At 46.8% G+C, this 14,094-nt stretch overlaps 1 protein-coding gene and 1 long non-coding RNA gene across 9 annotated transcripts in view; one reads left to right on the top strand and one right to left on the bottom strand.

Moving 5' to 3' along the window:
• The window catches only part of LOC137422652 (uncharacterized), a 1,758,619-nt gene that overhangs the window by 1,544,065 nt on the left and 200,460 nt on the right, over positions 1-14,094 (bottom strand). The gene's annotated exons all lie outside the window — the stretch shown is intronic.
• LOC137417905 (tumor necrosis factor receptor superfamily member 6-like) overlaps positions 1-14,094 on the top strand; it is a 191,073-nt gene that overhangs the window by 149,078 nt on the left and 27,901 nt on the right. Inside the window, exons 1-3 of one of the 8 annotated variants that reach the window (XM_078773150.1) lie at positions 3,493-3,594; positions 7,784-7,886; positions 13,946-14,066. In XM_078773150.1, the coding sequence (XP_078629276.1) occupies positions 14,022-14,066 (45 nt within the window). In that variant the 5' untranslated portion in view covers positions 3,493-3,594; positions 7,784-7,886; positions 13,946-14,021. Of the gene's footprint in view, positions 1-3,492; positions 3,595-3,816; positions 3,988-4,134; positions 4,206-7,783; positions 7,887-13,945; positions 14,067-14,094 lie in introns of those variants that run through there. The other 7 variants (XM_078773154.1, XM_078773148.1, XM_078773149.1 and 4 more) reach the window with 7 other exon arrangements.

The raw sequence follows: 14,094 nt of genomic DNA, 5'->3' as shown, positions 1-14,094 counted from the left end.
GTGATACAGGGCAGAGAGACGGACAGGGATGTGATAAAGGACAGAGAGACGAACTGGGATGTGATAAAGGGTAGAGAGACGGACAGGGATGTGATAAAGGGCAGAGAGAAGGACAGGGATGTGATAAAGGATAGAGAGACGAACAGGGATGTGATAAAGGGTAGAGAGACGGACAGGGATGTGATAAAGGGTAGAGAGACGAACAGGGATGTGATAGAGGGTATAGAGACGGACAGGGATGTGATAAAGGGTAGAGAGACGAACAGGGATGTGATAAAGGGTAGTGAGACGGACAGGGATGTGATAAAGGGTGGAGAGACGAACAGGGATGTGATAAAGGGTAGAGAGACGAACAGGGATGTGATAAAGGGTAGAGAGACGAACAGGGATGTGATAAAGGGTAGAGAGACGAACAGGGATGTGATAAAGGGTAGAGAGACGAACAGGGATGTGATAAAGGGTCGAGAGACGGACAGGGATGTGATAAAGGGTAGATAGTCGAACAGGGATGTGATAAAGGGTAGAGAGACGAACAGGTATGTCATAAAGGGTAGAGAGACGGATAGGGATGTGATAAAGGATAGAGAGACGAACATCGATGTGATAAAGGATAGAGAGACGGACAGGGATGTGATAAAGGGCAGAGAGACGGACAGGGATGTGATAAAGGGTAGAGAGACGGACAGGGATGTGATAAAGGATAGAGAGACGAACAGGGATGTGATAAAGGATATAGAGACGGACAGGGATGTGATAAAGGGTAGAGAGACGGACAGGGATGTGATAAAGGATAGAGAGACGAACAGGGATGTGATAAAGGATAGAGAGACGGACAGGGATGTGATAAAGGATAGAGAGATGGACAGGGATGTGATAAAGGATAGCGAGACGGACAGGGATGTGATAAAGGATAGACAGACGGACAGGGATGTGATAAAGGATAGAGAGACGAACAGGGATGTGATAAAGGATAGAGAGACGGACAGGGATGTGATAAAGGATAGAGAGACGAACAGGGATGTGATAAAGGATAGAGAGACGGACAGGGATGTGATAAAGGGTAGAGAGACGAACAGGGATGTGATAAAGGATAGAGAGACGAACAGGGATGTGATAAAGGATAGAGAGACGGACAGGGATGTGATAAAGGATAGAGAGACGGACAGGGATGTGATAAAGGATAGAGAGACGGACAGGGATGTGATAAAGGGTAGAGAGACGAACAGGGATGTGATAAAGGATAGAGAGACGGACAGGGATGTGATAAAGGGTAGAGAGACGGACAGGGATGTGATAAAGGGTAGAGAGACGGACAGGGATGTGATAAAGGGCAGAGAGACGAACAGGGATGTGACAAAGGGTAGAGAGACGAACAGGGATGTGACAAAGGGTAGAGAGACGGACAGGGATGTGACAAAGGGTAGAGAGACGGACAGGGATGTGATAAAGGGTAGAGAGACGGACAGGGATGTGATAAAGGGTAGAGAGACGGACAGGGATGTGATAAAGGGTAGAGAGACGAACAGGGATGTGATAAAGGATAGAGAGACGGACAGGGATGTGATAAAGGGTGGAGAGACGAACAGGGATGTGATAAAGGGTAGAGAGACGGACAGGGATGTGATAAAGGGTAGAGAGACGGACAGAGATGTGATAAAGGGTAGAGAGACGAACAGGGATGTGATAAAGGGTAGAGAGACGGACAGGGATGTGATAAAGGGTAGAGAGACGGACAGGGATGTGATAAAGGGTAGAGAGACGGACAGGGATGTGATAAAGGGTAGAGAGACGAACAGGGGTGTGATAAAAGGTAGTGAGACGAACAAGGATGTGATAAAGGGTAGCGAGACGGACAGGGATGTGATAAAGGGTAGAGAGACGGACAGGGATGTGATACAGGGCAGAGAGACGGACAGGGATGTGATAAAGGGTAGAGAGACGGACAGGGATGTGATAAAGGGTAGAGAGACGAACAGGGATGTGATAAAGGGTAGAGAGACGGACAGGGATGTGATAAAGGGCAGAGAGACGGACAGGGATGTGATAAAGGATAGAGAGACGGACAGGGATGTGATAAAGGGTAGAGAGACGAACAGGGATGTGATAAAGGGTAGAGAGACGGACAGGGATGTGATAAAGGGCAGAGAGACGGACAGGGATGTGATAAAGGATAGAGAGACGGACAGGGATGTGATAAAGGGCAGAGAGACGGACAGGGATGTGATAAAGGGCAGAGAGACGGACAGGGATGTGATAAAGGGCAGAGAGACGGACAGGGATGTGATAAAGGGCAGAGAGACGGACAGGGATGTGATAAAGGGTAGAGAGACGAACAGGTATGTGATAAAGGGCAGAGAGTCGAGGGACGGGGCGCTGCTGCAGCTGTGACATCATCGTTGGTGTTGTTCTGTTGCAGGAGGTGGGGGCTAAATGTGGGCGGAGTTTACACACAACGTCATTAACCATTCATGCTCGGGGTAACTTCCGTGAACATTTTGTTACCTCCATGTTTTGTAACTCTGGTCACGTCTTTGTGTGTCATTTATAACGAATAACGATCACGTTATTTCACCTTTTGTACAATAGTTTATCAATAATAAATTATCATTGTAACTATAACTGGTTTATCCTTTCCTTTTCACAATTAACGTTGAGAGAAAACAAAAATATTGTTCATTTAGGAAGGTGAAGGTCGAACTGGGACATTTTACCTTTTGAAAAACTCGCTAATTCTGTTGAACACGAAACTACAAGAGAGGAAAATGTTCAGGCACCAAGCAGCTAGGTAGCGCTTACCAAGCTAGCCGTTCCTTATCAGTTTTTAATGGCGTGCTTGCTCGAATGTTTGAACCACCTGGGGAGAACTCCACGAGAAACTTGGTAAATAAACACACCTGATGGTGTTGAGGTCCGACCCCAGATCTACTGTAATCTATATATCCCACAGAGGACTGCCCTCTGCTGCCGCTCCCAGAGGAAACAGGTGCCCTGATCAAATATGAATAAGACAAACTTTATTACATATTACCAAATCCTTCACAGAATGACCAGCCGAGGGGTGTTCATGTCTGCTGCAGGTCAGGTGATTATTCAAGGTGTGTGTGTGCTGTCTCTCGGATGGACGTTAAACTGGACATCCCGTCGCACACTCGCCTCTAACCTGTCTCGTCTGGGTTTGAATCCCGACACAGCTGTAAACTGTAATCCTGGTGTTTCACAGGTAAGGTGATTAGTCAAGATGTGTCGTCCATCGATTGACCTTTTGGCCTTTGTTGGCCTCAAAAATAATTGTTGGTTTAATTTCGTCACCTGATATGCAAATCCTGTTCAATTTCAAGTCAATCGGATGAAAATTGATAGTTTTCGAAGATGGCATATTTGATTAGTGCACCTGTTTCCTCTGGGAGCGTCCGTACCACGTGACATATGACGTCATCATTACGAATAAAAAAATTCCACAGGCGGAGCCGCTCGTATGGCAGAGTTTCTTGTCAATTCGACCAACGGTTGCCCATAAAATTGATTTTTAAAATACAGACACGTCACACGGACGCACCCGAATGCTCAACCCTGTTTTTTGCTTCGCCAGCACAGGTAACAAAACCACTTCATGTGACAGTTGAATAAATACCTTAGATTTAAGAACTCATTTCCATTTCCATCACACAGAATTTACGTCCAGTCGAAGCAGAGAAACGTATTTTCAGTCTCCATGTAAAATCTGCATGAAGAGAATCGATTCTTTATACAAAGAGAGAAGTTTGTGTCTCTATTTGATACATTTCATCAATCATAAAATCACAAAGTTGAGCAGCTTTGGTGGGGGGGACCTTCGGGAGGAGTCGGGGGGAATGTGATTGGTCGGCGCGCCCTCAGGGAGGCGTGGGGAGGAAGGTCATTGGTCTCCGGAAATGACGGCTGTGGTTTCTCGCTCACTGTGCCCTGGATTGAGAGGAGACTGGCGCCACGACATCCAATGATATCCAGGTGTGCTGTACGAGTGTTTTATTCCTGCTTTGTACATAAAAGTCTAGAGAGTCGAGGGACAAGGCGCTGCTGCAGCTGTGACATCATCGTTGCTGTTGTTCTGTTTCAGGAGAGGGGGCTAAATGTGGGCGGAGTTTACACACAACGTCAAAACCATTCACGCTCGGGGAAACTTCCGTGAACATTTTGTTACCTCCATGTTTAGTAACTCTGATCAGGTGTTTGTGTGTAATTTATATCGAATAATGATCACGTATTTCACATTTTGTACAATAGTTTATCAATAATAAATTATCATTGTAACTATAACTGGTTTATCCTTTCCTTTTCACAATTAACGTCGAGAGAAAACAAAAATATTCTTCATTTCGGAAGGTGAAGGTCGAACTGGGACATTTTACCTTTAGTGCATTATGATATGTCATGACGAACTGGGACATTTTACCTTTAGTGCATTATGATATGTCATGACGAACTGGGACATTTTACCTTTAGTGCATTATTATATGTCATGACGCTCGATTTTTAGTGCCAAAAGTGTTTTTTTTGCAGTTGTGTCAACTTTAGGGGGTAAATTAAAAGGAGAATTAGGGGTTGAATTTTTCGCGAACTTTTCGGGTATTTTGGGGGGCCTTTTAGGGGGGGGGTGACCCCCAAAAATTGCACAATCTATATCTCGGCTCCTACACATGCTAGCTTCATGATCTTGGTGTCGAGGATAGGGTTTCTGGGTGCGCCGAGTTCAATTATGTTGTTTACGAGGTGATCTGAGGTCAAGGTCATAGGCTCAAGGTCACCACAGGGTCATAAATGGCTCCAAAAGGTAGAATTAGCCAAAATAACTGAACTATGTAATATAGTACCACTTCATTTGGGTTTTATTGGGTGAGGAATTCAGTGGTGACATCTTTTTTTACATTCGAGGTCACGATCAGGTTATAAACTAGGTCATGGTCAATGTCATTTGGGTGGGTGAAAATGTGGCGAAAACAAAAAAATGTCACATCTCATGATATACCGTGCAACTACAAAACATTCGTTTTGACACATAAATGCTGAGCAAGTACATATTATAATGCACCACATTCTTCATCTCATGACAGATCTATTTACACTTTGTTGAGTTACACTACGTCCAGTGTAATATAAGGTCTAATCGCACCAATATATAGGCCCTACTACACCAGTTTTACACCGTGTATGCATTAACTAAACAAATATCATCAATGTACCCATAATCAGCGATCAATTACAAAAATGGTACTTACAATTCCGATCCTTATACTTCTTCGTCCTCAATATCGAATTTCTCATGCCTGACGTTTTGACATCCTTGGTCATGGCACTTCCAAAGCGGCGTGCAGGGGAGGTTGTTCTTCACACAAGAACGGTTGCGTGCGCAGACAGATGATTTACAGCCACATTTGATCAGTTCTAGAACCGCTTGTGGAGCAGGTAGTTCAAGACACCGTAGAGGGAAGATTGCACCATCTTTGATGACCCAACCGCAGTCTTCCAAACTAGGAAGTTGGGGATGTGTAGTGACATAGGCTTTGTTCACCATGCATACAAAGTTTGTCCGTTGAATATGAGGCAGCAATGTAGCTCGGGTGGGGGGCAGCATCTCAGACTCCATGTTTTTCGACCTGAAGAGCTCCCAGCGAAGTTGGGGGAGTTTTTGTGGGCCATTGGCAGAGTAGACGCGGCACACAAAGTGTTCGAGTGGCTGCATCTCCTCAGGGAGTTTTCCGTCTATTAGTTCCGTCGATGAGAGAGGGCCATCTCCCAATCTCTGGAAGGCATCAATGATGGGATCATTGGGACCCAATTTGAAGTACTCTGTGATCCACCTCTTCTTTGTCACACCCACGAACTTACCACCCCAGTCAGCGCCAGTGAAGTTGTGTATCCCAATGAGACCTTGACATTTCTTACGGCTGATGCTCCTCACTCTCTCCACCACATCGATCTTTCTGAACTTGTTGCCATTTCCTGTGTGAAATTCCAATGTGGTCAAAGTTCCCAAACGTCCATGCGCTGTGAGGTCAATGAGGAGGACCAACACATCAGTGTCCAGAGATGCAACAACAATATGTCTGAATTCACAATCCTTGATGCAGTGAAGAACATGAAGGGGGATCTGTGAGTCAGCCTCCTCGTGCTCATGGGTAAAGAAGTCCTCTTCAAGCCTGTGGGGTGCATTGATTTTGATATTGGTGTCATATGAGACGATAAGTCGCAGATCCTGTCCCTCAAACCCCCGTAGAAGTCCCTGGGCAAGAATCCTTGCAAGCTGACCTTTGGTCTTGGAGGAGGACAAGAGCTCCCGCAGAGGAACAGTCGTGATGCTCATTTCGTCATGGTCCTCATATCCAGCGCTTGAAGCTTCGTCTGATGTAGCCCTCTTTGCCCTTGTCTTCTCTTTCAGACTGAGGGGAAGATATTGATCAAAGAGTACCCTGACTTCTTCGAAACCACCCTTATATGTACGCTTTTTAATGGTATTTATGAAGGCGTGCTTGAGGTGAATGATTTTCTTCATCCCTGGCGTTTTCTTCATCGCCTGCCGTACGGGCATTGCATCCAGGATATAAGTAGATGCTGTGGGATGCTGAACTGGATCTGGAGGGGGCGGTTGAGAGGGCTGCGCCTCAATGGCATGCATGAGGCTGGCCTTGTCAACTGGCAGGAGTAGTGTCCCATCAGGGGCAAACATAGAACGGGGCATCACTGACATCTCGTAGGTTCCAATTGTCTCCTCGAGTTTTGGTAGGAGCAACGGCCTTGACTGACTGATTAATTATTAGGCATCTCCCAAGGAGCTCCCGATCCTCCCGTCGTTTGATGACCTTGTCACCAACCTTCACCTTACTCTTCGGCCTCCAGTTGCTGAAGGTCTTATACTTTGGCCTGGTCATTCGATCCCAAATTGATAGTTTGGATGTTGGTAGGAGCCGCTCCTCCACAAACGTCTTATAGAGCTCTTGCCCCAGAGTCGGATAGTTGAGGATGTCATACTTGGCTTTCTCCGGGATAACGGCTGAGGAGAAAATGTTCTTGAGAGGCGTGCTCACTGTGTAAGGGTTTCCCTCACAGTGGAGGATGACACTGTCCCTCAGTTTGAGAACGTTCTGGCTTGACCTGATACATATATCTCCTGCCAGCTGGTAGTGCTCCTTCTTCTTCTCCTCTGCTGCTGAAGTCTTCGGGAAGGGCTGGAGATATTTCTGCACCAACCGCGCAAGGTGAGGCGTTGTAGTGACAAACCTGTCGAGAGCAGCTTCGTCCTGTGTGATGCCAGGCAGTGCACCATGCTTCTTGAGAAGTTTGATCTCCTGCTCCAACCCCTGGTCTGTGAAGAGGTTGCAGAATGCCTGCATAGACTTGGTCACAACAAAGTCACCGTTCTTGAGGGCTTCCCATGTTGTAGGATCATCGTCTGCATCGGAGGGGGAGGGGCGAGGGGGAGCGGGAGGGGGAGGGGGGGGAGGGGCGAGGGGGAGGGGGGGGAAGGGAGAGGGGGGAGAGGGGGGGAAGGGGGGAGAAGGGAGTGGGAAGGGTAGGGGGAGGGGGGAAAAGGGAGGGGGAGGGGGGAAAGGGAGGGGGAGCGGGAGGGAGGGGGAGGGTGAGGGGGGAGCGGGAGGGGAGGGGAGGGCGGGAGGGGAACGGGGGAGAGGGGGGAGGGGGAGGGGGAACTTTATTACATATTCCTTAATCATTCACAGAATGACCAGCCGAGGGGTGTACAAGTCTGCTGCAGGTAAGGTGATTAACCAATGTGTGTGCCGTCCCTCAGGTGGACATTAAACTGGACATCCCGGCACACACTCGCCTCTAAGCTGTCAAGCCTGGGTACGAATCCTGACATTGCTATAAACTCTCATCCCAGTATTTCACAGGTAAGATGATTAATCAAGGTGTGTGCCATCCCTCGGTTTATCTTTTGACCTTTGTTGGCCTCCAAAATTATTGTTGGTTTAATTTCGTCACCTGATATGCAAATCCTGTTCAAATTTCAAGTCAATCGGATGAAAATTGATAGTTTTAGGAATTTGACAAAGTTGTTGACCTTGAGCCTATGTTGACCTTTTGACCTCAAAATAAATAGGCTCTTCCTTATGACCAACTCTACCGTTTCCTGAAGATCGGTTTAAAACTATGATCTGTCGACGATTGACTTGCAGACAAACAGACAAACAGACAGAATAACGCACATAACCAACCAGTATTCATGAAAAATCTTCGAGTTCCCCATGTAACAAACAGACAAAGGTGAAAACATAACCTTGATTCTCTTTCAGTGGCACAGGTAACTAGAACAGCACTTGGTAGAGCGCATACCTGAGCCACGCTGGAGTGTTTACCTTTTGTATCCCACTGATGGGACGGATCTACATTTGGACCTTGAAACCCAAATCGAATCGGCTCATTCTTGTCACCTTTCTCGATTTCTCGATCTTTCTTGTCCGGTTTCTCGATCGAGGTTGCGACTTTTGTTCTCACCGGGCATCAAAAGTTAAGTTATTTTTCCATTCGTGTGTTTGTCAAATGATAAAAATTGTTGTTCTTAATTAATCGTTTTCTGTTCGCTCCACGTGCGCGGCCTTGTAACATGAGGCTTCCCCCGTTGGTGTTTGTTAACTTAAGTTCCTTACTTCGCTGTTTTTGCTTGGTTCTTAGATTTTTCCCTTCTCCCCCGAACATCTTCTCTTTGTCTAACGTTTTAAATCCCCCCTCCCCCTCAAAAAAACAACAACAAAAAAAACATTTCCATTTCTCCACATGTGCTGTTCGTGTGCTTCTGTCCACGTGCGCTGTCTCGCCCCGCCCCCATTATCTCCTTGCCTTCCACCTTTTGCCCTGTTCACGTGACTCATGGTTGTCCCTCTAGGCCCTCTCCCAGTTGGTATTTTGTGAATATAAGATTGTTCTTCACGGTTCTGTTTAAATATTATTTAAATATGTTTAAACTTTCCCCTGCAGTGTTTTATTCAGTGGTACATTACAACACGCTATTTTCCTTCCTATTTAAAAGGCTTTTTTCAATTTCTTCTTCAACTCATTCCACTTCAAAAAAAAATTCAATCTCTTACAATTCCTCCTCCCTCCATGCTCTAAACTCACCTTCATTCCACCCCTCCTCTATCGTTCTTAAACGGATCTCTGACTTGAAAATCACAATGAACCCAATTTGTTATAAATGTTCGTCTTTCATAAATCATTCACTTTCTAATCTCCCCCCTCACTCCGCCCCTCTAAATCACCCCCCTTGCCCCTCCCCTCCAAAACTCCCCCCTCACCCCTCCCCTTCAAAACTCCCCCCTCACCCCTCCCCTTCAAAACTCCCCCCAACCCCTCCCCTTCAAATCTTCCCCCCCCCCCCTACCATCCCTCTCCAATTCTCCCCCTTACCCCCTCCTCCTCAAAGCTGCCTCCTCCCCACTTCGTCTCTCTTCTATCTCATACCTCCACCTCCCCCAACCTTCTATGTTCCTCTGCCCCCCTCAAACAACCCCTCACTGTGCCTCATCCCATCACCATCAAACCTTTCGTCCTCATCTTTCCGTTTCTTGTAACTCTTCTGTAATCTCTGACACACTATCAACAGCTCTCCCTACATCCCCCTCTCATCCTTCATCTGACGCTACCCCTCCCCTCCCCTGTTCTGCACCCGATGCACCCCCTCCCTCTTCATTAACGGTATGGACCTCAAACATCCGGGGCCTTCGCTCAAACCTGATTGATCTCTCCATTCAGGTTGCTTCTGACAATCCAGACTTGATCTGCTTAACAGAAACTTTCCTTCTTCAAGATGTCTCTGATTCCTTAATATCTCTTCCTGGTTACTCCCTCCTCCGGTATGATAGACCTGAGCCTCGTCCTGGAGGTGGGGTTGCTATCTTTATCAAAAACTCTCTTCCTCACTCGCCCTGCACTGCCCTCTCTCCACCTCACCCCCAGGAGTACCTCTGGCTACGGCTTTCTCTCCGCTCCCACCTTTTGTTCATATGTGTTCTGTACCGTCCTCCAAACAGTGACAACTCCATTTACATTTCGCTGTCTGACAACGTGGACCAACTTCTATCCACTCATCCCAACTCTCTCTTCCTCATATGTGGCGACTTCAACTGTCATCATGCCAGCTGGCTGGGTGTGGGTTCCTCTCTCACCAGTCATGGCATCTCAGCAAAGGACTTCTGCGACTCATTGAGTCATTGGGACTGACACAATCTGTCAATTTCCCGACCCGGATCTCAGTCAATGGAGTATCTTCTTTTCTAGACTTGGTTATGACAAACTTCCCTGCAAATGTATGCTGCTCTTCTTCTGCTCCAATCGGTTCTTCTGATCATGTGCTTGTTAAAGTGGACATCTCTCTGGCCATTCTCAGAGAGCCTCCTCAGCGTCGACGAGTCTGGCATTTCACTCAGGCTGACCTGCACGGTCTTCAAGCAGCCATCAATCATCTGGACTGGTCTCCCATCTCCACTGCCTCTGACATCAATTCTTCCTGGGAATTCTTCCAAAGCAAACTGCTCTCTCATGCACAGATATATCCCATCTCGTCTTCAGTTGTCTTACCCTTCCTCCCGTCCATGGTACACTGAATCTTGTGGTGAGGCAGTTGCCCTGAAACAACTTGTCTTTGCCCCTTGGAAGGCTAATCCAACTGAAGGCAATCTCAGTTCCTTCCTCCAAGCTCGGAACAAGTGTGTCTACCCTCAGGAGTGCCAGGAAGCACTATCTCTCCACACTCAAGAATGAACTCTCAAACCTGTCTCCTTCCTCCAAATCCTGGTGGCATCTGGTCAAATCCGTTTCTGGTGTTTGTTCCCTCTCCATCCCCTCCCTTACCTCAAATGGCTACACAGTTGACACCGCACCTGACAAAGCCGAATGCCTCAACTCTGTGTTTGCCTCAAAATTTTGTGTCCCAAACCCATCTCTCTCTGTTCCCACCTTACCCAGCCGAACCTAACTGCTCCTGGACTCTGTGTCCTTCTTTCCTGACAAGGTGGAGAGGTTTTTGTCAAATCTCGACTCTGATTCTGCAACTGGACCAGATGGCATCAGCCCACGGGTCCTAAAATCCTGCTCTGCTGCTCTATCTCACCCTCTCTCTGTTCTTTTCACCCTCTCTTTTGCTCAAGGTCATCTGCCAGCATCTTGGAAATCAGCAAACATTACCGCTTTACACAAAAAAGGTACAAAAACAGATCCTTGCAACTACAGACCAATCAGCCTGCTCCCAATTATCAGCAAAGTCATGGAATCCATCATTGCTTTGGATATCAAATCCTTCCTCTTCTCCAATGGCTTGATCTCTGATCATCAATTTGGATTCAGACCAGGTCATTCTACTCTGGACATGCTGCTTCTGCTGTCTCAACAATGGATGGAGGTCCTCAATGCCAAACAGGAAATCAGAGCTGTCTCCCTTGACATATCACGTGCCTTTGATACGGAAATCCATTCAGGGCACCCAGCTCTGCTCACCAAACTCTCCTCCTATGGTATCCATGGAAATCTCCACGCATGGCTTGCGAACTTCCTCTCTGGTCATAGTCAACGTGTGGCTCTGAATGGATTTCTCTCATCTCCCCTTCCTGTTCAGGCTGGAGTTCCCCAAGGGCAGTGTTCTGGGCTCTGTGCTTTTTCTGGCCTTCATCAATGATCTCTCCGACTCTCTGGAAAATCCTCTCTATCTCTTTGCTGATGACTCCACTCTCTGCCGCTCCATTCCTCATCCCGCAGATCGCAGGCTGCAGCCTCCTCACTCTCTGCAGACCTGGACAAAATCACAGACTGGTCAAACAAGTGGAACATGTCTTTCAATCCTGACAAATCTCACACTCTTACTATGTCTCTCCGAAAAGACCGACTGGACAACCCTCCCATCGACTTTCTCAACAATCCTCTCCAAGAAGTTCTGTCAATCAAGCTTTTGGGTCTCACTATCTGCCATGATCTTTCCTGGGAAAACCACATTTCCAAGCTGGCCTCCAAAGCCATCGTCGTGCGAAGGCTTTCCTTGGCACACCTGAGCTCCTCACCACATACAAGGCTTTCATTCGCAGCTCAATGGAATACTGTTCTCCCCTCTGGGCCGGTGCTCCTGCCTCACACCTAGCTCGGCTTCACGCTGTTGAAACCAAAGCTTTCAGAATCATTGGAATCTCCCACGATGAAGCTAACTCCGAGGGCCTTTCACTCACTCACCGCAGGCAGGTTGGTGGTCTTTCTGTCTTCTGCCGACTCCTCTCTGGCCTTGCTCCCCCAGCTCTCTCTGTGCTTTGTCCCCAAAATATTCCTACATGTCGCACAAGATCTGCCAGCATCCCTCTTATGGTTAAACTGCCAAAATCTAGGCTCTCTGCTCACCTTCACTCTTTCATTCCTCTTTTCTTCCACCTCTGGAACAAACTCCCTCACTCTCTTCAATCCCACTCCTCCCTCCAGGTCTTTAAAACAGCTGTTCACCACCATCTCTTATCTTCCCCCATCCAAAACCTTGATCTTTTCTACCCCCGCTAATTCACCCCAGATCCACTTTTTTGAAATTCCAACTTCTTTCCTGGAAGTCCTTGCAGTGTCCATATGTTTTATACCTCTCCCACCTCCCCCCAGCCCTCTCCCTCCCACAGATCTCTCTATGTCCCTGCTCTCTAATGTTGTGTTTGTGTCCTTCCCCTCTCTCCCCATCTTGTCTACCGCTCCCCTTGTTATATGTTTTATGTGTCGGTTTGACTTTTTGTGTGATTAATGTTAGCTCTTTCACGAGCCTCGATCTTGAACACCAAAAAAAATAAAATGAAATATAAACCTGCTCAACTCGTCCACCAAGTTTTGGCTGGTGCATCCACAACCTTTTAAGATATCGTGATAATATAATCGGGCCCCATCTCTTATTGATGCAAAATTAAAATAAAATGATCGTCTCCAGATGCAGATGTTCACCAATCAATTCATCCTTGTCACACACCCAACCTGTCTATCAAATTTAGTCTGATTCCATCTATAACTTTGAGATATCCTGCTCAGACCAGACAGACAGACAAATAGACGGGTGAAAACAGCCTCCGTCCAAATTAGGGGGCAGAGGTAAAAATCCAAAAATTATCTCGTTCTTCACCGAAATCTAATCAATTCGACCTTGGGACACACCCAAGCTGTCCACCAAATTTCATCCGAATCCATCCGTAACTTTGAGATATCCTGCTATGTATCGTTTTTGGCCCTATCTCTCAATGGTGAAGAAATCACTTCAAAAGTATTATAAAATTCTTGTATCCTTATCCGGGTCTTCACCAAAATGAAATCAATTTGTCCCTGTCACACACTCAACCTGTCCACCAACTTTTGTCCAAATCCGCAAATTGCTGTTTGAGATATCATCCTCACAGCCAGCAAACAGACAGACAGACAGACATACAGACAGACAGACATCAGACAAAGGCAGCTGTGAAAGCATAACTTCCGTCCACTTTCCTGAACGCTGAAAGATAGGAGGAAACCTCGAATACAAAAAATGTCGGGACAGGCCCCGGGAAGGTTATAGGCTAGGTGGCGAGGCCACCTCGGCCGGGCTGGGCCCATTTCGCAATTAAAAGCTGAGCTGAATTATAGTAGTCAATCTTCTGCGGCCACGAGTAAAAGCTGAATTATAGTAGTAAATCCATTCAAAAAGAACTAAAAATGTCGGGACGGGTCCCGGGAAGGTTATAGGCTCGGTGGTGAGGCTGGTCGAGGCCCACCTCGGCCGGGCTGGGCCCATTTTGAAATTAAAAGGTGAGCTGAATTATAGTAGTCAATCTTATATGGCCGCGAGTAAAAGCTTAATTATAGTAGTAAATTCATTCAAAAATAACCCGGGCAATGCCGGGTGCATTCATCTAGTTAAAGATGAAGCCTTGAACTGAAAATTGTACAGTCACGTGATCATTTGCTTGTTCCCCAGCATACAAACATTGAAAAATGAGTGAACCAAACTGAGAAGAATCTTTCACCAATGAAACCGTTTCATTCTGGAAGCCATGATGGATCTCTTGTGGCGGCTTCTCCTAATTACCTTAATCACGGTACGTTTCATTTACAGTTACACCATTC

The sequence above is a fragment of the Myxine glutinosa genome, chromosome 2 (assembly GCF_964187855.1).
Source record: "Myxine glutinosa chromosome 2, kmMyxGlut1.1, whole genome shotgun sequence".
Classification (NCBI taxonomy): domain Eukaryota; kingdom Metazoa; phylum Chordata; class Myxini; order Myxiniformes; family Myxinidae; genus Myxine; species Myxine glutinosa.
The sequence above is the reverse complement of the archived record's forward strand: the minus strand, read 5'-3'. Positions and strand labels throughout refer to the sequence as shown.